Source organism: Procambarus clarkii, chromosome 22 (genome assembly GCF_040958095.1).
Source record: "Procambarus clarkii isolate CNS0578487 chromosome 22, FALCON_Pclarkii_2.0, whole genome shotgun sequence".
Lineage (NCBI taxonomy): Eukaryota > Metazoa > Arthropoda > Malacostraca > Decapoda > Cambaridae > Procambarus > Procambarus clarkii.
This window is the reverse complement of record NC_091171.1, coordinates 20,222,310-20,249,525: the sequence shown is the minus strand read 5'-3', so window position 1 is coordinate 20,249,525 and position 27,216 is coordinate 20,222,310. Positions and strand designations below refer to the sequence as shown.

General features: G+C 45.6%; 1 protein-coding gene across 1 annotated transcript; it reads right to left on the bottom strand.

The window, feature by feature from the left end:
* Positions 1–447: 447 nt before the first annotated feature.
* LOC138367437 (uncharacterized) lies at positions 448–11,796 on the bottom strand. Its single transcript, XM_069329092.1, has 5 exons — positions 11,455–11,796; positions 11,226–11,339; positions 11,062–11,118; positions 10,079–10,878; positions 448–453 (listed from the first exon to the last, which is right to left on the bottom strand). The coding sequence occupies exons 1-5, from the start codon at positions 11,657–11,659 to the stop codon at positions 448–450; spliced, it is 1,182 nt and encodes a 393-aa protein (XP_069185193.1). The 5' UTR covers positions 11,660–11,796.
* Positions 11,797–27,216: the final 15,420 nt, after the last annotated feature.

Genomic DNA, 27,216 nt, shown 5'->3' with positions numbered 1-27,216 from the left:
CTCTCTCTCTCTCTCTCCCTCCTCTCTCTCTCTCCTCTTCATATTATTCCCTCTTCCTATTTTCTGACATACTAATATTTTATTCCTTTTTCATTAACCAGTCAGTTTTATACAAATCAACCGAAGCATCTCAATGTAACCTTTAATACTGAAACTGCCTCAGAGACTATCTAAGCTGGCCCCAGCTACCTGCCCCAGGCTATCTGCCCGAGGCAATCATCACCTGATTACCTGCCCCAGACATCCACCAGTCATTGTCGGCGTTCGCCACCGTAATAATTTATATATATATACATTAAGCGTTAATAAAACTTATTTATTTATTTATAATTTATTTAGTCATCTAATTCATAGTTTACACAATTTATAATAAACGATTCATTTAGCCCGAAGTTCTAAGAAGCTCGCTCCTCAATCCGCTTGTATAATATCCGTCCTATTCACTCTTCATCTCTGTAAATAAAGAATAACAGTTTCAGACAGCGTTTACACATGTACAATATTTATCATACACATAAACCTCAAAACAAATGTACTCACCATTTTCCATTAGATAATTTGTTATAGCCTCATTCAGCCAGTCGTCTCCAAGCACATTTTCCAACAAATATCGCTCTTATCATAACACAGCGTTTCATAGCAGCTCGGCATATTTTTAAATAAAGCATAAGATAGCCTCATTACGTTCCTATCATTCTGCATATATTCTCCATAAGTAAAACTAGTTTCAAATAGCTTTATTGCAGTTTTTAGATCCTTGTTTGAAAGATGGTAACAGAAAAACATCGCATATAGCCCGCATACGTAAGTATTTAAACTCTGAAGTCGCTCTGTAAACGTGTATACATCACAGTCTTTATAATAATTTAAAAACTCCGAAATGTATGGCGAATACACATTTATTCCATATGAATCGAGTATAACTATTTTCCGTTTAGATTTATATACAGCAATCCAGTGACCCATTACTTCCTTAGAGTCTCTTCCTAAGGTATTTATTATAAACATAATCGGTCTGTCCCGTATTTGCTTCATTATTCTATATATATCCGTCGCTAAATAGCATCCAATATATTTAGCTTTACTACCTTTCATATCGTTCAATGCCGTATTAATTTGTTTGCAGTTCATGCTCTTGTATCACACACAACTCGCCTATCTGAATAAATTCTCAATAATCCCGTTGTAATTCCGAATAAAATAATAACTTTATTCGATTTCGCTGGAACAGCAAATTCTAATGTAATTCTCAGGTTGCCCGAAGCCTCTATAGGAAGGGTATCTCTCAATTCCTCAGGTGTTAGTCTAAATGCCAGTAATGTTCTTCCTTTTATAAATGAATTATATGTCAAGGTATTGCAAGCATTAAAGCCTACTGTATTTTGAGTCTCGTAGTATAGTTTCGAACATTTATTCGGGAACTTGCAAGTTATATTAAATAAGTTTGTCCCATCACGTGTAATATATACATTAGATAAATCGCAGTGATCGAAATAAAGTGGATTAAGTGTATACGCTCCTGATATTGCTTCCATATCCATCATCATAATAAATAATTTATCATGGATAATGCTCCCCCATGGCTGGTCAATACTTAATCTCTGCTGCCCATTACCAAGAATGAACGTCTTGTGGAGTGTCTTATCAAACGTATATGTAACTGGTGTATTTTGTTCAGCCAGAGCTCTATTAATAGCCTCCAATCCAGATGCAAATGGAGTTATCCGATCAATCCACATTCTAGCTAGTTTTATGTTAAACTTATATCCAGATTCAATACTGTTTATAACCCACGGATCACTGTTAAGTTCTAATCTCAAACGAATATCAATTCCATCCAAAAGATATTCGCTCAAAGTTGTAATGTCCAATAGCAGTTTAAAGCAACAATTTACTCCCTCAGTTTTTAACTTTACAAATCTAGATTTAAGGTCTTCTGAGGCATTCTTAAAATAATCTACATCATATTTTTCAGGGAAAACATCATTATAGAAATACGTCAGTTCTTTAAATCTTTCAGCTTTACATTCAGAAAGCGTCGTCATTAGCTTTACATATGATAAATATGAAAATAGTGAATTAGTTTCCACCACTTGCTCATTTAAATAAACAGTTACAGCTTTAAACATTGTCTGGGACAAACCATTGACTATTGATGCATTTTTAATATCCGCTAAAGCCGTAATTCCGTCAGGTCCCGTTAATTCAACCATCAGTTCTAGCGTCAAGCTCGAAAGATCAATAAATTGACCCTTAACTCCCGGGATACGGAATTCAATATAAGAGTCTTTAAATTTATTGTTAATACTTGAATTCACAGGTAAAATATCCTGTGTCTGTCTTGAAAATATCGTACTTTCAACCATTCTATGAGGACTAACTTTAGGAAAGCCATCGCTTATAGCAGCTGTATAATTTTCTAAAGGAACTTGCAATGCTGCACTAGGAGCATTTACACTCATCATGTCTGCGTCTAGCATACAACTAGTACTGTTTTTATGAAAACACGTCTTTATATCTATCCATTTTCTTTATATAGGCAGGTCTTTTCGTTTTTCTTTTCGTTATTCGGCCACCTGCTAACAATTTAGGACCTATACTTTTCAATGTTTCCATACCGCGTTTTCTAATTGAATCTTTCAAAGTACCTTGACCAGCATTTATATCCTGCAAAACATTCTGTCCCATTGTCAATGCAGCTGGCATAATAGTTTTTAATAGGAAAGGAGTTGCTCTACGAGCTAGACCAGTTAAGAAACTTAATATTCCACCTCCTCTTAAATGTCTTCTATCAAAAACAGTAATATCGCCCAGTGCTCCACCTCTCTTCCCTCGAGGAGCGATAAATCGCCCTACCTCGTCAACAGACAGCGGTACAAACCCGACCCTCATGTTTAAACAGGCCAAGAGAGAATGATAAACTCCCTCTACTCATGCCATTATATATCAACGGGTCTAATATGTAATACTGCAATCGTACATCCATCCTTTTCAAAATATACAGGCTCCCCATCTTGATCTGTTAATCTAATACTGATGCCATCAATATTAGTCGTATTTAAAGGTTTATATAATTTCCTGTGTGTTACATTACTTTGAAACGAAACAACATCCAAGATATTTACAATCTGATTACCAAACATGGTGGGCTGCACCTTATCACAATATACACACAAGAAATCTATACGGCCTCCTGGCCTAGGATGATAATAGCAAGTATCTTGTACAAATAACCTGTTATTAGGTGGCTTATTCATAATAAAAATATCATAGGCTTTACCTACTTCAGCTCCAATAACTTTACATATATTTCGACCGAAAGATAAAGAAATTCTAACAACTAATTTTCCATCCTTTGTAATAAATAATTTTAACAACTTCTCACTAAATGCTGCATTAAACTTAATTCGATTAATACTCGAATCATATTTCATATAAACGTCCCCGTGATCTGGGAAATTATAATTAAGTACGGGTCCTATAAAACTCAGTGAACCTTTTGAAAATATAGTAGAAATTTCTCTATTTAAAATAGTCGTTAGCTCTATGCAATTATCACTGGCTAAAATATCCGACTTTAAAGTGAAAGATGTATTCACCGTACTCAAATCAGATAAACTTTTATTAGACACTAGAAGTTGAACTGAAATAAAACTTTCCGGGTCATTCCTCCTAACAGCGAAATAAGATGGAGGCAGGAATATATTCTTCAGGCACACTTCATAAGCTTTATTCGGGTCTAAAGGCAGCTGATTATGTAATCTATTTTCAAAAGCATTGGGAGCATTGTTTTTAAATACATCAGTATCAGAGTTACTCGCTGCATATATAACGTAACTATCCATCCTGTAGACTAATAGTAAATGATAAAAATAAACAGAAACTCACCTTAATATGATATCCAGGTAGACTCTCCTTCATCTACAGCCTTGATCTTCCTCTTCAAACTTGGAGGAGAAAACACTTGATTTTTCGCATCTACATTTCTAAATAAATTCTTAGGTGTAGATGTCAAAGAGTAGAACAACTTTGCAATTGGCAGTTTATCTTCTGGGAATAACAATTTCGGAGTGCACATCCTGCCTATAACGTCATCAACAATATTGAGCCCAGTAACTGGCGATGTAATGTTCCCTTCCTCATCCCACTTTACAAGTCCAGTGGTATTAAAATAATTTAACAAGGAGACAGCAAAATCATAATCCTTAAGCTTTAATCTTAAGTCTATCAAGTGTTGTATAACAGGATTTGTTCTCACTGTCATCGTAGGCTTCTCAACACTTACTGCCGTAGGCTTCTGTTGATCAATAGCTTTTCGTGGTACAAGATAGAATTCTTTCATTATTCCTTATTAAATAGCCTTGAAATGAAATTTATAGCTATGGGAAGTAAAATGCCCAATAAATTACCTCCTCTTTTACTTGTTAATATGTCTTTCTTGAGTGAAATAGCTTTCTTCTTACAGGCTAATGTATGGAGTAGAGCTCTATATTTAGAAAGTCTCTTTAAAATAGGCTTCCCAACTTCAATTTTATTTTTTAAGAAATTATTAAATATTTCTGATAAGCAAAGTATATGTTCCTTTTTAAGAGTCTTAATTAACTTTTTCCTAGAATTATAACCTAATCTAGCTAATAGTTCAATAAATCCACGATACTTGCTAACTAAGGGCTGCTTCTTCATAGTTTCTTCACGTCATCTGAATTCACCCACTGATCAAATGAACTGTCGTAACCGACGTATCTAACTTTATATAAAGTAGTATTACCAACTTTACGTTTACTTATAATTCTCTCAATTTCAAATGTATCTGACAAGTAGGTGGGAGTCAACTCCTCTCTATAAAATCCGCCTTCTATAAGTCTATTATTTAAGTCCTTTAGATAATATAAAGGCACGGGTTGTTTAGTATCAATTTGAGCAATTTTAAATATTTCCTTAGTGTTCTGTTGATGAAAACCTCTTTTGAACTTTGAAATACGATTAGATAAGGCAAGCCGTACTGTATCTCCTACAGACAGATGATTACTGATGCGTGGCTTAGTCTGCTGCTCTCCTTTATACATGAGCTTAAACTGCCTAGTCACATCTTGAGGCAAAGATAAAGCATGTACATCAATAGGTATTTTCCCCTTTAATCCTCTATGTGGTGTTCTATTATACGTTTTAACCATATCAGGTAAAACATTTATATAGGTTAAGGTGTTATAAGCCGTTAAATATTTATATATCTTAGTTTTCAATGTTCTTATAAATCTCTCTGCAATGCTGGCTTTAGTTTCCTGAGAAAATACACTGTACAGATCAATGTTTTTACTGTCTAACAATCGTTTCATATATTTATTATAGAATTCACCGCCCTTATCAGTGTTAAGCTTCCTTACACCTTTTGATGAAGGTAAATCCAGAACAGCTTTCATGGCTTCACTTACACTCTTACCTGATTTAGTGGATAGTGGAACTACATGTGCAAACCTTGAAAATATATCAACACAAACTAATAAATATTTAATATCATTGTTGTGCTTAGCTAACAATGTCATATCAGCCAAGTCACTGGTAAAGAAAGCTTTAGGTCTAGGTGCTAAGATACGTCTTCGTTTAAATTTACGTTTTTTTAATAGATGTAAGGTATAAGCATTAGACGTTTTTAAATAGTCTTTCACATCTTTTATAGTTATTTCAGGGATTGTTTTCTTTGCAACCTTATACAATTTTAAAACGCCACCAAACCCACCTATGGACTTGGGGTCATTGTATATCTTATTAAGAGCTTGTGTAATGTTCACCATTGATACACTATTTCATATGGGGGTTCATTTACAATATTTCCCCTAAATATTATGGATTCAGGTGTTTTAACGCCCAAGTCAACAAGTAAATACCCATACTGTCGAGAAATCACTTTCTTATATATATCTAAAAATTTCTTGGCATCTTGTTTTCCGAATATTTGTCTGCCTAATGTTTCTATCTGGGACAAGTCTCTTGATTTAAGCAGAATAAAATGAGAAGCATTTAAACTTATAGATCTAGAAAATTTCCCACTGAAAAATATATTTTGGGTTATAAAAATAACAGAGATGTTCTCATGCCGTCCCTTAGTAAATATATCACTTACTATTTTAGAATTTGTAGATTCAACATACAAGTCATCATAAACAACTAATATATGAGATGTGTCCTCTGGATCACGATCATCTAAAGGGTTTACAATTTCAGAGTAAAAAGATATCTTATGTTTAATGAGTGGATTAGTTCTCAGCTCTTTATACCCGCTTCCACAGATAATTATTTTTGCAAAGTTCTGCTGATATTTCTCTATCATTTTAGCACATAAATAGCTCTTCCCACCATTTGAAAATCCGGCAATAATAATTCTTGACGGTTCACTAAATATATTCAACTGGGATTCAGTAATAACTTTTTTCTGCCCTTCCATGTTGCTAGGATTCAATAGACTAACTACAAATATATAATGAAAGGAGTATTTAAACGAAATCTACATTCGAGTTTTATTTAAACATAACCAATAAAATCATAGTCATAACATAACCAATACAGTAATAAAATTATAGAATATACAATATCATAGCCAATAAAATCATAGTCATAACATATCCAATACAGTAATAAAATCATAGAATATACATTATTATAGACATTTGAATCATAGTCATTTTCATATCAAATACAGTAATAAAATCATAGAATATCAAATATCATAGACATTAAATCATAGTCATAACATATCCAATACAGTAATAAATAAATCATAGTCTTAAAATAGCAATTTGAACATATCAAATACAGTAATAAAATCATAGAATATACATTATCATAGACATTAAATCATAACATATCCAATACAGTAACAAATCATATCCAATACAGTAACAAATCTTAGTCATTTTCATATCAAATACAGTAACAAATCATAGCCAATACAATATCATAGACATTTGAATATAGTTATAGATAATACATAGACAATACAGTAACAGACTTAGTTGTTGTTAGGGAATAATTGCTGAGCGACTCTATCCCGCTTTTCCCAAAGATTAAAAATGGGGAACAATTGACGTCTCGGTTGGGGATTATCTACAATTACTGGATCCCCTACCTGCACCTCTTCCTCTACCTGTACCTCTTCCTCTACCTGTACCTGTACCTCACGCTCTGGAATGTCTGGGTGACCGTAAGCTAATGACTCTGTGGGACTAATGAGGTACCTCTTGTCATCAAAAGCTGACAGACCGCGCTTAGTTGTTTTACACGTGCATATCTGTCCATTAACATTACGAATAGATCGGGATACAAAATTAAAAGTTGTATTTGTCTCTAATGTGTTCTGAAAAGATGCATGCGTTATTTTCTTTTGTTGGTGATAAGGAATCCCTTTACATTTACATAAATGTTCATTATCAAGGGTTAGGAGAGAGTAAGTTTTAGGCTTGAGTGCAATTAATTCAGTTATAATTTTCTGCTTTACTTCTGACTTGAGGAGTCCTAGTTCCCCTTTGCGAGTAGCAGAATACATGGGATGATCTTTGTCGAAATTACTGAAATCCATATAATCTACTAGAGGAGCTTTTGTCATTTCTTGGAAAGCATCTTTACAGGTCAGAGTAAATATGAATGAGTCTGTATCCGTATAAATTAGTCTAGCTCTCTCCCCATAATGGGCTTTAACTACATTATACCAGAACTCGTATAAACGCCTCTTGGCTATCTGTAAGATCTGATATCCCATGTAAGAAGGAGTGGTAACTTTAAGGATGTCTTTCATTACTGTACAGAGAACCCTATCTTGACCTAAAGAGACAGCTCGTTTATACAAAGGGTTTCTTGCATGAGTTAAGAATGAATGTTTTGTCGTTACTAGATGGTGAGTATTAGCATATCTAGATATATTTGTCATTGATTTCCCGTACAGACTATTACTTATGAGTTTAAAAGCTTTTCCTTTAACTTTACAGGTGGTATTGGCTCGTTCTCGAATGTTGGTTGAAATAAAATCTTTTAAATAGGGAGCCTGATTAAATTCATAGATTGTTTTTACTCGTTCAACTTCTAGTCCAAGTTTTAATAGCAATTGCAGGAAATCAAGGCTTACTAAGTAGTCGTTTTGGGGCAAGTGGGATGCAATTAACTTAGTATTTTTAGGTGGGAGCTTACGTTTTTCATCATTAAGGGTTTTCTTACTGTACTCTGACAAAAACTCCTCAGTTATATTAGTATGAGACAGTACAAGGGGCAGATCATCAGTATACCTGGCTACCTCGGGAGATACATGTTTTGTATCGCATAAAATCCAATAGCCTTTGTCTTGATTACAGGGGATATGTTGTAACCCTTGCCCTAATAAGGTATCCCGCTCAAGGTCAGTTAATTGTCTAATCCCTCCCTGGGGAAGTACCTCAGCCATGCACGCTGCATATAAGCTGTTAAAGTCGAGGTACAAAATGTGAGTATCGTCATCAGAGCTGGGGTTAGATGTAGTGTGCTCGTTAACAGCCTGTGTAAATTGTCTAATGGAAGATGTGAACCCTCCTCTAAGATTCCTTCTCAACAAATCATATATATTCTGATCATACACATAGTCAAGTACAACTTTTGATTTAAATAAGAACGCGTCCCAAGCGTAACTAGGAAGTGATACATAGAAAACAATATCTAGTTCATAAATTTCTTTCAGTGATGTTCGCCAAAGTGTAAATATATCAACTAGCATTCCCACGTCAACTTTTAAATATAACATGAGGTAATCCTTGATGTTTGTACAGTTCCCTAAATTAAATACTTTAAGAGCATTGTTATAATCTTCTTCAGACAGTGGAGAGTCATGTAAAACATTGTAAAACTTATCTCGCGAAGGGAGCTGAGGTTCATCTAACACGTCCATGGAAGAAATATAATCATAACATAGGCTTTGTTTACCTTTAATTAACAGAGCTTTAGCTTCATCGGATACGCCATTTAGTATGTGTTCAGTGTACTTGGTGGGTTTCTTACCGGCAACGTGCTCGCTTGCTAAAGTTCCTAATGACCCATTAAGGAGAGCTAGGCTATCTAGGAATTTAAGTTTACCTATGATGACTTGCATAAATTTCAATCCTTCCTTGGTTAGAATTTCTACATCGCGGTTAGGATTTTTGGACAGTTCTTTAAGTATAATTCCCAGATCATATGCAGCATTATGGGAAAATGTGGTCAAGTATCTACGAGCATTTTTACATTGTAAATTGCAACGAGCACAATAAGCACCTAAGTAATTATTTTCCTGAATAGCATGATTATGATGTCTATGTTTATCTTTCTTATCCTTGAAAGTTTGATGACACAATTGACACGTATTTTGTCTTTGAAACATTCTTTCCTGTTCTCTAGACAAGTTCTTAGGGAAGTTGGGGAGCTGAGCATGAATAGCTTTCCATGAGGCTTCTAGCTTGGTAATAAAATGATTGACCGCGTCTGGGCCTACGTATGAATACGTTTCTACGACATTGAATTCCCTGTCTAAAATCATGTAAGCATAAGCAATTGCTTTATGCTTACATTCCACCATGCCTCTAGGATTTTGACGGTCTAATAGACATTCAAAATCGTAATAGGCGGTGTGAGTTGGGCTATAGGTCCTACCGTAATTTTTAAAACTGATTTTATCACTAGGATTATAGAACGAAAATACTTGGGATACTGTGCATGACTCTTCGTGAGCTTGAATTTCATCTAAGGGAGCATGCAAAAGGCAAATTTTGCAGAATTTATGAGTGTCAGGAATTTTATACTGATTATGGTTAATATTCTTTACAAATTTATCAAAGTCCTTGATCAGACAGAGATGCTTGCCTTCTAATAACAACAAAGGAACTTTATCGGCATACTTTTCCTGGCTTTTCCTAGCTAAACTAAGATAGTATCTGTTACTTTCATGAGTTATTGTATAAATATAAATAGAAATTTTGTTAAGCTTCTCTATTTTCTTAAGGTTATCAAATGATACGGGGAATCTGATTTCATCTGCCCATACTACGAATCTTCTACACCATCGAAGGTTTTTGTAATGTTGTCTAACGTTTTTTATAGTCCTGCCCAATGCTAAGTTTTTATACGCTGCAATGCACTGTAACAAACACTCATCTCCTTCACTTTCAGGGTTAAATACTGATTCTTTACCCCTTAATTTTGCAGGATATGGTACGTAAGATCCAAGGTGCATAGGGTGGCGAATATATGAAAAATTAATGGCAAAGCCTGACATGGAATGAATTCCTACACTTGAGGATTGGACATTTTTTAGGCATTCGTCAATTTTAGCAGACATTTCGTCAACCCATGAATTTACGAGAACTTCCACCTCTTCCTGCGTAACAGTCTGAGTTTCGCCTCTAATTGAAAATACTTCATCTAATATTTCATATTGATCGTCGGCATGATTAAGTTTTTGCAAAATTAGGCTTACATCAGGGTAAATGTGAAATGAGGGAGGGAATTCTTCCTGTATTTGTCTGAACTGATTGTCTATATATTCTATAAAAAATTCCCTATACCTATTTATATATACGCTGGGGTCAGCGTCTAAATGACCGGGAATGGAGAACGAATGTCTCGAGAAAGAACCTTCGAAATGGTTAATGACTTCTAACACTCGCGGAACAACGTTATCTAAGTTAAGTACCTCTGGGGAATCGGGAGCGTTGACTTCTTCATCTGATATGTCGTGAACAGGGGGTTGATTGTCTTCTTCTTCTTCTTCATCTGAGGATGCATGCTGGTTGCCGTCTGGTGCATCTTCTTCTAGCTCCTGGGACAGCTGGGGTTGACTGCGTACAGGTGTGCTCCACTCAGAGGGTTGGGTTGAATCCAGGGGCGATTCTGTAATATAATATTAGCAATGAATAAACATTAAGAGGAAAACACATTTGAAAACAATAAGAGGATTTGAAAACCTTAATAGGAAAATATCGTGTAAATAAGAGGAATTATTATTAAGAGGAAAAACAAAAAGTTTAAATAAGAGGAAAAACTGAATTACAGATAAATAATAATATTACTTACGAGCTGGGATGTTGATTCCACCAAGTATGAGATTCTCTTGATCACGAATAGGAACTCCTGTAATGGAAATATTTTTCTGTATGAGTACTTATTACTTGTTTATACACTTGTTAAAAATACAATTATTAACTTTTAAAATTACGAAAATTATTGTGAAAACGTACGGTTATTTATGATGCGACGGCGTTTGGGTGGAGGTTCAATGATGTTTCTGGCTTCGGTGGGAGGTTCCCGGTTAACGGAGAAACGACAGTATGGGCAGGAAGTAGAACCATGAACTGAAATGAAAATAATATATATAAATTGACTGTCTGTATGTATGTATGTATGTGTGTTTCGGATATATATTTTCTTTGAAAGTTTATTGAATGTGCGAGAAAAAGCGGTACTTACGATTTGCACAATAGAGTTGTCCACAGCTGGTACAGGTTACGTCAAAATGTCCAGGCGGTGTAGGCCCATTGCATCCTATACAGTACAGTCTGCATTCTTGAAGAGCGTTGATGGACATTTCACCTAGGCATGTTAAACATCGTGTTTGACACACATGAACGATTTCGTTGTTGATAGGAGACAGGCACAGAGGACACACTGACATGATGATATGACTAGGCTAGGGGAACCTTGTGAACAGGATGAAGATTGAATGTTGACTGAAAGTGTAGGCCTCTGAGACTTTGGCGATCTGAGGGGGCCCCTGAATGAGCGTAATAACGATAGTGTGCCCCTGAGTGAGCGTTTGGCTGTTTTATTAATAGCGAGAATGATTGGCGAATACTGGGAATAAACTCTTTTATTATAAATTGTGTAAACTATGAATTAGATGACTAAATAAATTATAAATAAATAAATAAGTTTTATTAACGCTTAATGTATATATATAAATTATTACGGTGGCGAACGCCGACAATGACTGGTGGATGTCTGGGGCAGGTAATCAGGTGATGATTGCCTCGGGCAGATAGCCTGGGGCAGGTAGCTGGGGCCAGCTTAGATAGTCTCTGAGGCAGTTTCAGTATTAAAGGTTACATTGAGATGCTTCGGTTGATTTGTATAAAACTGACTGGTTAATGAAAAAGGAATAAAATATTAGTATGTCAGAAAATAGGAAGAGGGAATAATATGAAGAGGAGAGAGAGAGAGAGAGAGGAGGGACGGTCCAGATATTACGGATAAGATAAGATAAGAGGTACCCTGTATGCGATGTCTGGCTGGCCGGGCGTAAAGTAAATAAAGGTGACGCGACAGATTGCGAGGTAAGGGGGGAGGGAGGGGGGTGTGATGTACGAGACTTGAAAACCATGACTTACACAGGTGATTTTCTAAATTTATATGAATAACTAAGGCTTACATAGACGATTTTGTAAGTTGAAAACATGTAAAACATGTCCGTAGAGTTCTCCTGGAAACCCTAAAGTGCTACACACGTTATTTGAATTTCTCCCATAAGGCTTTAACAAACTTCTAAGTCTCGGAAATTATTTTTCTCATAAGAAATCCTTACTTCTAAAATCTGTGACTGACAAAATTTACCTGAAAAAAAAAAAGGGCCTGTGCGTCTTACACCGCACAGGGGTCCTCCGCCCCCCCCAAAAAAAAAGGGCCTGTGAGTCGTACAACTCACAGGGGTCCTCTGGCCTGAAAAAAAAAAAGGGCCTGTGAGTCTTCCTCCCTACTACTCACACACACACCCAGACACTGTGGCTGGTGGTGACACTCCCACACACACACACCCAGACACTGTGGCTGGTGGTGACACCCCCCCCCCCCCCACACACACACACCCAGACACTGTGGCTGGTGGTGACACTCCCACACACCCCCAAACACTGTGGCTGGTGGTGACACACCCACACACCCCCAGACACTGTGGCTGGTGGTGACACACACACACACACACACCCAGACACTGTGGCTGGTGGTGACACTCCCACACACACACCCCCAGACACTGTGGCTGGTGGTGACACTCCCACACACACCCCCAGACACTGTGGCTGGTGGTGACACACCCACACACACCCCCAGACACTGTGGCTGGTGGTGACGCTCCCACACACACACACACACACCCAGACACTGTGGCTGGTGGTGACACTCCCACACACACCCCCAGACACTGTGGCTGGTGGTGACACTCCCACACACACACACACACACACACCCAGACACTGTGGCTGGTGGTGACACACCCACACACACCCCCAGACACTGTGGCTGGTGGTGAAACACACACACACACACCCAGACACTGTGGCTGGTGGTGACACTCCCACACACACACCCAGACACTGTGGCTGGTGGTGACACTCCCACACACACACCCAGACACTGTGGCTGGTGGTGACACACACACACACACACACCCAGACACTGTGGCTGGTGGTGACACTCCCACACACACACACAGACACTGTGGCTGGTGGTGACACACACACACACACCCCCAGACACTGTGGCTGGTGGTGACACTCCCACAAACACCCAGACACTGTGGCTGGTGGTGACACTCCCACACACACACACACACCCAGACACTGTGGCTGGTGGTGACACTCCCACACACACACACACACCCAGACACTGTGGCTGGTGGTGACACTCCCACACACACCCCCAGACACTGTGGCTGGTGGTGACACTCCCACACACACCCCCACACACTGTGGCTGGTGGTGACACTCCCACACACACACACACACACCCAGACACTGTGGCTGGTGGTGACACTCCCACACACACCCAGACACTGTGGCTGGTGGTGACACACACACACACACCCAGACACTGTGGTTGGTGGTGACACTCCCACACACACCCCCAGACACTGTGGCTGGTGGTGACACCCCCCCCCCCACACACACACACACACCCAGACACTGTGGTTGGTGGTGACACTCCCACACACAACCCCAGACACTGTGGTTGGTGGTGACATTCCCACACACAACCCCAGACACTGTGGCTGGTGGTGACACCCCCACACACACCCCCAGACACTGTGGCTGGTGGTGACACTCCCACACACACCCCCCCAGACACTGTGGCTGGTGGTGACACCCCCACACACACCCCCAGACACTGTGGCTGGTGGTGACACTCCCACACACACACCCCCAGACACTGTGACTGGTGGTGACACTCCCACACACACACCCCCAGACACTGTGACTGGTGGTGACACTCCCACACACACACCCCCAGACACTGTGGCTGGTGGTGACACCCCCACACACACCCCCAGACACTGTGACTGGTGGTGACACTCCCACACACACACCCAGACACTGTGACTGGTGGTGACACTCCCACACACACACCCCCAGACACTGTGACTGGTGGTGACACTCCCACACACACACACCCAGACACTGTGACTGGTGGTGACACTCCCACACACACCCCCACACACTGTGGCTGGTGGTGACACTCCCACACACACACCCCCAGACACTGTGACTGGTGGTGACACTCCCACACACACACCCCTAGACACTGTGACTGGTGGTGACACTCCCACACACACACCCCCAGACACTGTGACTGGTGGTGACACTCCCACACACACACACACCCCCAGACACTGTGACTGGTGGTGACACTCCCACACACACACCCCCAGACACTGTGACTGGTGGTGACACTCCCACACACACCCCCAGACACTGTGGCTGGTGGTGACACTCCCACACACACACCCCCAGACACTGTGGCTGGTGGTGACACTCCCACACACACACACACACCCAGACACTGTGACTGGTGGTGACACTCCCACACACACACCCCCAGACACTGTGACTGGTGGTGACACTCCCACACACACACCCCCAGACACTGTGACTGGTGGTGACACTCCCACACACACACCCCCAGACACTGTGACTGGTGGTGACACTCCCACACACACCCCCAGACACTGTGACTGGTGGTGACACTCCCACACACACTCCCCCAGACACTGGCACCCACAACACTGCACACCAGATATAACAACATGACTAACGACGCCAACAATCGACATTAACAACACTAACAATGAGTCCAACAAACAAAACAAAACAAATATAGGCTTCAAGAACAACACATTGGTCATAGGCAAAATAAATTTAAATAAAAAAAAAAACATGAAATTGCAATCTGTCATTACTCGCGAATATTACATACAGCTCTGGCATCCGGACTATGCCCAACAGTCTTCAAAAATGCCTCTACCAGTTGTATTCCTAGGCCAGGAAAGCCCTCAACTCAGACCTGGAGAAAATTTTGAAGACCATTTTCTGGAAACATTACTCCGAGCTGAGACACTTCGCCCCTCACTCCTGCTGGACTCAGATCTTGGATTTATATGATAGAAACCCCACAGTACGAAATTCCAAGATGAAATACTGACTAGAATTGCCCCTTAAAAATATATAAGAAGAAGAATTAGAATATGAAGTAGAAGAATGAGAAAGTCCGTAGGAAGCCGTGATGAGGGTTCGAGCCTGTGCAGTGGGTGTTCCCACGCACACGCTCCAGCGACTAGACCACGACATGGTAAGTTCATGCTTTAGGTTCGAACCCTCATCGCGGGTACTACGGATTTTCTAACTGATGCACCCACGTGAGTGTGATTACTCTCAGCCAATCATTATTATTATTATTATTATTATTATTATTATTATTATTATTATTATTATTACTCACAAAATAAAGAGCCTCTAAGAGAACATGAAAACATGTACTCTAGAGTGTGTGTGTGTATAGGTAATATATTCTATATTCATCTATAACATTCAGATATGTTGACAACACATGTGCAGAGCCATACACACACTCACACCTCCTTGAGAAAGGAGAGCAAGTTTAACCTTGCTGACACACGCGGTGTCGGGCAAGGTGGTGGTGACACGTGGTGGTGGTGACACATGGTGGTGATGACACGTGGTGGTGGTGACACGTGGTGGTGGTGACACATGGTGGTGGTGACACATGGTGGTGGTGACACATGGTGGTGGTGACACATGGTGGTGGTGACACATGGTGGTGGTGACACGTGGTGGTGGTGACACAGTGTCAGCAAGGCGGACAGCCCGTCTGCTCTCATAATTCATACTATACTCTTAATCTCACTTCTAATCTGTGATCTTCACGTGTACCATTTCACCTATACTCATACAAGTATACACTGCCTCGATCCACTCAAAACATCGCATTATATTTGGCCTTCGTCACTAACTCATATATAACTGATTATTTTAATAATACAAATAATTAAAGGAACCACAACATTAAATATCAGTACTACAAGAGTGCTGTAGTATTGTCTGAGTGTTTATTGGTCTGTGCAAAGTTTGCGGCCAGATGCTAGGGTCTAGCCTCACCCAAATGTGCAGGGGAAATGGTCTAGGGTATGGGACCGACGTAGGTTAGTCGGGGTAGTCCCAAGTAAAATTGTTAAAGAAATATTGACAAATTATATAAGCCTGTTGACCATTTTTAAGGGAACGGAATATGACAAGTGATTAGCTTCCATAGAGAAGTAGTAAGAAAAAGCCAACCAAACCTTCGTAGCAGTCAAACGAACCTTTAACTTCAAGGATAGGAAGGTGGTTATTCAAGTGTTCAATTGAATAACCTCGCACATCTGGACCACTGTATCCAAGCGTGGAGATCACCTTCACGAGGGCATATATCTGCACTAGAGAAAGTTCAGCACACAGCGGCAAAATTCATCCCAGAACTTAAACAACTTTCATAACAGGAACACTGAGGGCCACAGGGCTAACAACACTGAGGGCCACAGGGTTAACTACACTGAGGGCCACAGGGTTAACAACACTGAGGGCCACAGGGCTAACAACACTGAGGGCCACAGGGTTAACAACACTGAGGGCCACAGGGCTAACAACACTGAGGGCCACAGGGTTAACTACACTGAGGGCCACAGGGTTAACAACACTGAGGGCCACAGGGCTAACAACACTGAGGGCCACAGGGTTAACAACACTGAGGGCCACAGGGCTAACAACACTGAGGGCCACAGGACTAACACCACTGAGGGCCACAGGGTTAACAACACTGAGGGCCACAGGGCTAACAATACTGAGGGCCACAGGACTAACAATACTGAGGGCCACAGGGCTAACAACACTGAGGGCCACAGGGTTAACAACACTGAGGGCCACAGGGCTAACAACACTGAGGGCCACAGGGCTAACAACACTGAGAGCCACAGGGTTAACAACACTGAGGGCCACAGGGCTAACAACATTGAGGGCCACAGGGTTAAGAACACTGATGGCCACAAGGTTAACAACACTGAGGGCCACAGGGCTAACAACACTGAGGGCCACAGGACTAACACCACTGAGGGCCACAGGTTAACAACACTGAGGGCCACAGGGCTAACTACACTGAGGGCCACAGGACTAACAATACTGAGGGCCACAGGGCTAACAACACTGAGGGCCACAGGGTTAACAACACTGAGGGCCACAGGGCTAACAACACTGAGGGCCACAGGGCTAACAACACTGAGGGCCACAGGGTTAAGAACACTGATCGCCACAAGGTTAACAACACTGAGGGCCACAGGGTTAACAACACTGAGGGCCACAGGGCTAACAAACACTGAGGGGCCACAGGACTAACAACATTGAGGGCCACAGGGTTAACAACACTGATGGCCACAGGGTTAAAAACACTGAGGGCCACAGGGCTAACATCACTGAGGGCCACACGACTAACAACACTGAGGGCCACAGGGCTAACAACACTGAGGGCCACAGGGTTAACAACACTGAGGGCCACAGGGCTAACAACACTGAGGGCCACAGGGTTAACAACACTGATGGCCACAGGGCTAACAACACTGAGGGCCACAGGACTAACAACACTGAGGGCCACAGGACTAACAACACTGAGGGCCACAGTGCCGCCATCCACAGGGCCACCACCACCCACAGGGCCACCACCACCCACAGGGCCACCACCACCCACAGGGTCACCACCACCCACAGGTCCACCACCACCCACAGGGCCACCACCACCCACAGGGCCACCACCACCCACAGGGTCACCACCACCCACAGGGCCACCACCACCCACAGGGCCACCACCACCCACAGGGCCACCACCACCCACAGGGCCACCACCACCCATAGGGTCACCACCACCCACAGGGTCACCACCACCCACAGGGTCACCACCACCCACAGGGCCACCACCACCCACAGAGCCATCACCACCCACAGGGCCACCACCACCCACAGGGCCACCACCACCCACAGGGCCACCACCCACAGTGCCACCACCACCCACAGGGCCACAACCACCCACATGGCCACATTCACCCACAGGGCCACCACCACCCACAAGGCCACCACCACCCACAGGGCCACCACCCACAGGGCCACCACCACCCACAGGGCCACCACCACCCACAGAGCCACCACCCACAGAGCCACCACCGCCCACAAGGCCACTACCACCCACAGGGCCACTACCACCCACAGGGTCACCACCACCCACAGGGCCACAACCCACAATACCACCACCCACAGGGCCACCACCCACAGTACCACCACCCACAGTGCCACCATCCACAGGGCCACCACCCACAGTACCACCACCCACAGGGCCACCACCCACAGGGCCACCACCCACAGGGCCATCACCCACAGTACCACCACCCACAGGGCAACCACCCACAGGGCCACCACCCACAGGGTCACCACCCACAGTACCACCACCCACAAGGCCACCACCACCCACAGGGCCACCACCCACAGTACCACCACCCACAGGGCCACCACCCACAGGGCCACCACCCACAGGGCCAACACCCACAGGGCCACCACCTACAGGGCCACAACCCACAGTACCACCACCCACAGGGCCACCACCCACAGTACCACCACCCACAGGGCCACCACCACCCACAGGGCCACCACCCACAGGGCCACCACCCACAGGGCCACCACCCCCCACAGGGCCACCACCACCCACAGGGCCACCACCACCCACAGGGCCACCACCCACAGGGCCACCACCACCTACAGGGCCACCACCCACAGGGCCACCACCCACAGGGCCACCACCACCCACAGGGCCACCACCACCCACAGTACCACCACCCACAGGGCCACCACCCACAGGGTCACCACCCACAGGGCCACCACCACCCACAGTACCACCACCCACAGGGCCACCACCCACAGGGTCACCACCCACAGGGCCACCACCCACAGGGCCACCACCACCCACAGGGCCACCACCACCCACAGGGCCACCACGCACAGGGCCACCACCCACAGGGCCACCACCCACAGGGCCACCACCCACAGTACCACCACCCACAGAGCCACCACCACCCACAGGGCCACCACCACCCACAGGGCCACCACCACCCACAGTACCACCACCCACAGGGCCACCACCACCACCACCACCACCCACAGGGCCACCACCACCCACAGGGCCACCACCACCCACAGGGCCACCACCACCCACAGTACCACCACCCACAGGGCCACCACCACCCACAGGGCCACCACCACCCACAGCGCCCCACCACCCACAGGGCCACCACCACCCACAGGGCCACCACCACCCACAGGGCCACCACCACCCACAGGGCCACCACCACCCACAGGGCCGCCACCACCCACAGGGCCACCACTCACAGGGCCACCACCCACAGGGCAACCACCACCCACAGGGCCACCACCCACAGGGCCACCACCACCTACAGGGCCACCACCCACAGGGCCACCACCACCCACAGGGCCACCACCACCCACAGGGCCACCACCACCCACAGGGCCACCACCACCCACAGTACCACCACCCACAGGGCCACCACCCACAGGGTCACCACCCACAGGGCCACCACCACCCACAGTACCACCACCCACAGGGCCACCACCCACAGGGTCACCACCCACAGGGCCACCACCCACAGGGCCACCACCACCCACAGGGCCACCACCACCCACAGGGCCACCACGCACAGGGCCACCACCCACAGGGCCACCACCCACAGGGCCACCACCCACAGAGCCACCACCACCCACAGGACCACCACCCACAGGGCCACCACCACCCACAGGGCCACCACCACCCACAGTACCACCACCCACAGTACCACCACCCACAGGGCCACCACCACCCACAGGGCCACCACCACCCACAGGGCCACCACCACCCACAGTACCACCACCCACAGGGCCACCACCACCCACAGGGCCACCACCACCCACAGCGCCACCATCACCCACAGCGCCACCACCACCCACAAGGCCACCACCACCCACAGAGCCACCACCACCCACAGGGCCACCACCAATTACAGGGCCACCACCACCCACAGGGCCACCACCCACAGGGCCACCACCACCCACAGGGCCACCACCACCCACAGGGCCACCACCACCCACAGGGCCACCACCACCCACAGGGCCACCACCACCCACAGGGCCACCACCCACAGGGCTACCACCCACAGGGCCACCACCACCCACAGGGCCACCACCCACAGTACCACCACCCACAGGGTCACCACCCACAGGGCCACCACCACCCACAGGGCCACCACCACCCACAGGGCCACCACCCACAGGGCCACCACCACCCACAGGGCCACCACCACCCACAGGGCCTCCACCACCCACAGGGCCACCACCACTCACAGGGCCACTACCACCCACAGGGCCACCACCACCCACAGGGCCACCACCCACAGGGCCACCACCACCCACAGGGCCACCACCACCCACAGGGCCACCACCACCCACAGGGCCACCACCACCCACAGGGCCACCACCCACAGGGTCACCACCCACAGGGCCACCACCACCCACAGGGCCACCACCACCCACAGGGCCACCACCACCCACAGGGCCACCACCCACAGGGCCACCACCACCCACAGGGCCACCACCCACAGGGCCACCACCCACAGGGCCACCACCACCCACAGGGCCACCACCCACAGGGCCACCACCACCCACAGGGCCACCACCCACAGGGCCACCACCACCCACAGCGCCACCACCACCCACAGGGCCACCACCACCCACAGGGCCACCACCACCCACAGGGCCACCACCACCCACAGGGCCACCACCACCCACAGGGCCACCACCCACAGGGCCACCACCACCCACAGGGCCACCACCCACAGGGCCACCACCACCCACAGGGCCACCACCCACAGGGCCACCACCACCCACAGCGCCACCACCACCCACAGGGCCACCACCACCCACAGGGCCACCACCACCCACAGGGCCACCACCACCCACAGGGCCACCACCACCCACAGGGCCACCACCCACAGTGAGGCGGACTTAGCAACAGGTGACCGCGGGTCCCAACACCAACCAACAGCAAATCGGAGTTTTAAGATAAATTTCCCTCAAGTTCGGAGAATATCAGAGTTGTGAAGTGAGTGAGGCCGCAGAGTGTCGGCCGGCGGACATGTTGCCTCAGCTCCACCGCTTGATATATTTCCTGTTTATTTACCTCTGTTGCTTGCGTTTGGAGGCTCGACTTGTTGCTTGTTCATGTTCCTCGCAATACGAAGGTGATTAATTAATGGTTTTAATGTAAATATTTCCATGTTATTAATGAAATTACACACACGCATGTATACACACGGCCCTGTGGAGTGGGAGGGGTAATCAGGCAACTTCGAAGTGAAAAAGACTATAAGTGAATGTACAAGTGAATGAAAAAACCTTGGGTTTTGACCAGAGCCATAAGGTAGTGAAGAAAAACAGTTTAATTAGCGTAATTCAAAATAGTTGAGGAAATACTGTGCAGTGTGAAACCAGACCTCACCGACCTCTGACCGCGTGACCTCACCTCGGCAGCAACCCTTATACCACCACGTGGGACGACGATTGGAGATTCACTCACCTATTGTGTTAGCAGATTGTGCAAGGTATTGAGGAGCGCCTTTTTGGCTGGATTGTTTCTGCAATGACTAGAAGGGGTTCAAGGTCAATCACCAGCAGGGATGAGGAGGAGGACAGATTTATAGACAAATTAATAGGGAAATTTGTAGAGAGAAGGAGTGATTGGTTGGAGGATCTAATCCAGGGGATTAAAAGTGAGGTATTTCAGCAGATACAGGATGCGGTAGAGAGGCAGAAACAAGAACTTATGCTCTATGTTCAGGAAGAGATTAGGAAGGGAAGAGAGGACTGGGAGAGGGAATGTGCTCGTATCACAAACGAATTAGGAAGGTTTAGCAGCATGGCTAAGGATAGAGGATTAGTGGGAGATGGGTTAGTGACTGCGGTTGGGATGGGGAATCCCCAGGGGACAGGCTACCAGCATGACAATGAATTACTGAGGAGACGGTCTATTATAATACATGGATTATTCGAATCTAGGGCACCAACAAGACAAGAGAGAATAGAAACAGAAAAATACGAATTGCACGAGATATTGAGGTGTATTGGAGCAGAGATGGCAGAACGCGAGGTGGATATCAATCGACGGGTTGGACCTTACAATTGTACCAAGAATAGACCTGTTCTGGTGCAATTCTCCAATGAGGAGGCAGTGGAGTACATAATGAGGAGCAAGCATTTACTCAGAGGAAGTGAAACCCATTACAATGTGTTTATAGAGAGGTTTATGACGAAAGATGAGCAAACAGCCCACAAAAATAGATGGCAACAACGACAACGTATTAGCCGCTCAGGTAGTCTCACCTCCCAGGTCACATCCCAGGTCACCTCCCAGGTCACCTCCCAGGTCGCATCCTCCCCAACTCAGCCCTCCTATACATCCCCCCTGCCTCAGCCTCCCAAAACCCCCCTGTCCCTTCCACATTTGCACCTCCACAACGATTCCCCTGCCCCTGCTACATCACACTTGTCAGCGACCCCAGTGGGTCAAGCCATGCCCTCCCCAAACCCACCTTCCCATCCCCCCTCCCCAAATACCCCTTCCCACTCCCCTGCCCCTTCTACCCCATTGACTTCAATTCCATCTACTCCATCCCAGCTTCCACTGCACCCCTCTTCCACTCACCCCCAAACCCCACCCAACCCTCACCCCTCCTATGCACCTCCAGCCCACATTTAACCCCCTCACCTTGTGACCCCCTAACACCCCCATCTCCCCCATCCCCCATCTCCCTCTTCCCCTCTTCTACCCCAAAACCCCCACCTACCCCCGATTCCCCCCTAACTAATATACCCTCTCTTCCACTCCCAGCACCCATGCTCAATTCTCATCTCAGCTCTCCGCCCTCAGTATCCCTCTTCCCCCCAACCTCTCAACCTCTATCTGACTCTCAGTCTCACTCTATTTCTCAACCCCCCTATGCTATTCAGACCCCTAACTTTCAGACCCATTATGCCCTTCCTACCCCCCTAGATGCCCAGACCCCATTCGCCTACCAGGCACTCCCAGGCACCCCCCTAGCACCCCCCCCCCACTCACCCCCACAGCCCCCACTTGCCCCCCAGACACCCCCCAGTTCCCCCCAGACCCCTGGTGAAAGGGGGAACTCTGACACCCGAGTTTCCAAGAAGAGTCTCAAGGTTTGGTACACCAATGCTGATGGGGTAGCCAATAAAGCAGAAGAGATAAAAGAAAGAGTTAGTGAGGCAGACCCAGACATAGTGGCAATAGTGGAAACTAAAATAAATGGCATGATCTCGGATGCAATCTTTCCAGAGGGGTACCAGGTGATAAGAAAAGAAAGGACACAGCGACAGGGAGGAGGAGTGGCACTACTAATAAAGCGGAAATGGAAGTTTGATGAGCTGGAAAATCCGGGTACCAATGAAAGCACAAGCTTCATACATGGAACTCTGACAGTGGATGGGAAGAAGATTGTAATCTTGATACTCTACAATCCCCCACCAAACAGTAGAAGGCCCAGGCAGGAGTACGAGGACAGCAACAAGACATGTATGGATGAACTGCAGAGGGCAGCAACTTTAGCGCATAGAATGAGAGCGAAGCTGCTGGTCATGGGGGACCTAAATCACGGAGAGATAGATTGGGAAACGAGGAATCCCCATGGCGGGGAGGAGACCTGGGGAGCGAAGCTGGTAGACGTTATTGACAGGAATTTCCTAACACAGCATGTGAAAGAAGATACTAGGGAAAGAGGAGGGGATACGCCCAGCCTATTAGATCTCATTATCACTCAGAATGTAGAAGACATCGAGCAGTTGGAACATGAAATACCACTAGGAGCTAGTGACCATTGTGTCCTAGCCTTTGACTACATGATGGAGCTTAAAATTGTGACCAAAGGACAAGAGGTCCGGGAAAGGAGACTTGATTACAGAAAAGGGGACTACAGAAGGATAAGGGACTACCTGGGAGAAGTGCAGTGGGAGGAAGAACTTAGAGGAAAAACAGTGCAAGGTATGATGAACCAAGTCATATTGAAATGCAAGGAGGCTGAAGATAGATTTATTCCAACAATAAAGGAAAAAAGCAGGAGGGAATATAATAACCCATGGTTTAATAGACAGTGTCAGGAAGCAAAGGTGAGAAGCAGGAGGGAGTGGAGGAAGTACAGAAGACAAAGGACAGAGGACAACAGGATTAGATGTAACAGAGCTAGGAATGATTACATTAACATAAGACGCGTGTCGGAAAGAAATTATGAGAACGATATTGCAGTCAAAGCGAAAAAGCAACCAAAATTACTACATAGCCATATAAGAAGGAAGATGTCGGTAAATGACCAAGTGACAAGACTGAGGAAAACAGAAGGGGCATATACAGAAAGCGACAAGGAAATCTGTGAGGTACTGAATGCAAAATTCCATGGAGTGTTCACTACCGAGCCTGAGCAGCTCCCATTGTTAGAAGAGATTACCCAAGATGAAAGACTATCAGATATAGAGGTGACAGCAGAGGATGTAATGAAACAGTTGACAACACTGGATGCAAATAAAGCTGTTGGACCAGACAAAGTATCACCGTGGATACTTAAAGAGGCAGCGCAGGCTCTCAGCGTGCCTCTGGCAATGATCTTCAATGAGTCTCTTATGTCGGGAGAATTGCCCAGTTGCTGGAAGGAGGCAAATGTCGTACCGATTTTCAAAAAGGGGGATAGGGAGGAGGCACTTAACTACAGACCCGTATCACTGACAAGCATCCCCTGCAAAATACTTGAAAGAATAATTAGGCTAAGACTTGTTGAGCACCTGGAGAGCATTGGGTTTGTAAACAAGCACCAACATGGGTTCTGGACAGGGAAATCATGCCTAACAAACCTTTTAGAATTCTATGATAAAGTAACAAGGATAAGGCAGGACAGAGAAGGCTGGGCAGACTGCATATTTCTTGACTGCCAAAAGGCCTTTGATACGGTACCGCACATGAGACTGCTATACAAACTTGAGAGGCAGGCAGGAGTAAGCGGAAAGGCCCTAGTATGGGTGAAGAACTACCTAACAGGAAGGAGCCAGAGGGTAATGGTAAGGGGCGAAAAGTCGGACTGGCGAACAGTAACAAGTGGAGTACCTCAAGGATCGGTGCTGGGACCAATTCTCTTTCTAATTTACGTAAATGATATGTTTACAGGAGTGGAATCATACATGTCAATGTTTGCAGATGACGCAAAATTAATGAGAAGAGTTGTGACAGACGAGGATTGTAGGATCCTTCAAGAGGACTTAAACAGGCTGCAGAGATGGTCAGAGAAATGGCTACTGGAGTTTAACACCAGTAAATGTAAAGTTATGGAAATGGGATCAGGCGACAGGAGACCAAAGGGACAGTACACAATGAAGGGGAACAGCCTACCTGTAACGATTCGAGAAAGAGACCTGGGAGTGGATGTGACACCTAATCTAACTCCTGAGGCACATATAAATAGGATAACGACAGCAGCGTACTCTACACTGGCGAAAATTAGAACTTCATTCAGAAACCTAAATGAGGAAGCTTTTAGGGCGCTTTACACTGCCTACGTGAGACCCGTCTTAGAGTATGCTGCGCCATCATGGAGCCCCCACCTGAAGAAACACATAAAGAAACTGGAGAAGGTTCAGAGGTTTGCGACGAGGCTTGTCCCAGAGCTACGAGGGATGGGATATGAAGAGCGGCTGAAGGAACTGAACCTTACGACACTAGAGAAAAGAAGGGAGAGAAGAGATATGATAGGGACATATAAAATACTCAGGGGAATTGACAAAGTGGAAATAGATCAAATGTTCACACGTAATAATAACAGAACGAGGGGACATGGGTGGAAACTGGAAACTCAGATGAGTCACAGAGATGTTAGGAAGTTTTCTTTTAGCGTGAGAGTAGTAGAAAAATGGAATGCACTTGGGGAACAGGTTGTGGAAGCAAATACTATTCATACTTTTAAAACTAGATATGATAGGGAAATGGGACAGGAGTCATTGCTGTAAACAACCGATAGCTAGAAAGGCGGGATCCAAGAGTCAATGCTCGATCCTGCAAGCACATATAGGTGAGTATAGGTGAGTACACATGCACGCCTGCACGTGCACGAACATACATACACACACACACACACACACACACACACACACACACACACACACACACACACACACACACACACACACACACACACACACACACATACACACACACACACACACACACACACACACACACACACACACACACACACACACACACACACACACATACACACACACACACACACACACACACACACACACACACACACACACACACACACACACACACACACACACACACACACACACACACACACACACACACACACATATTGAGGGCCTGATAACTGAGTGGACAGCGCTCTGGACTCCTACGGTCCGGGTTCGATCCCCGGTGATGGCAGAAACAAAATGGGCAGAGTTTCTTTCACCCTGATGTACCTGTTACCTAGCAATAAATAGCTACCTGGGAGTTAGACAGCTGTTACGGGCTGCTTCCTGGGTGTGTATGTGTGGTGGGGGGGGGGAGGAATTATTTATTAACAGTTGATTGACTGACAGATGAGAGGCGAGCCGGAAGAGGAGAACTTATCCCCCGCAACCACAACTAGGTTGATACACACAGTGTGTGTGTGTGACATAATTGCAATAGTGGAAACTAAAATAAATGATATGATCTCGGATGCGATCTTCCCAGTGGGAGACCGAGTGATAAGACAAGAAAAGA

Coding starts and splice junctions, on each gene's coding strand:
- LOC138367437 (XM_069329092.1), bottom strand. CDS start 11,659: ATGTCAGTGTGTCCTCTGTGCCTGTCTCCTATCAACAACGAAATCGTT. Junction 11,340..11,454: donor ACAACTCTATTGTGCAAATC/GTAAGTACCGCT, acceptor TTTTCATTTCAG/TTCATGGTTCTACTTCCTGC. Junction 11,119..11,225: donor CCGTCGCATCATAAATAACC/GTACGTTTTCAC, acceptor TTTCCATTACAG/GAGTTCCTATTCGTGATCAA.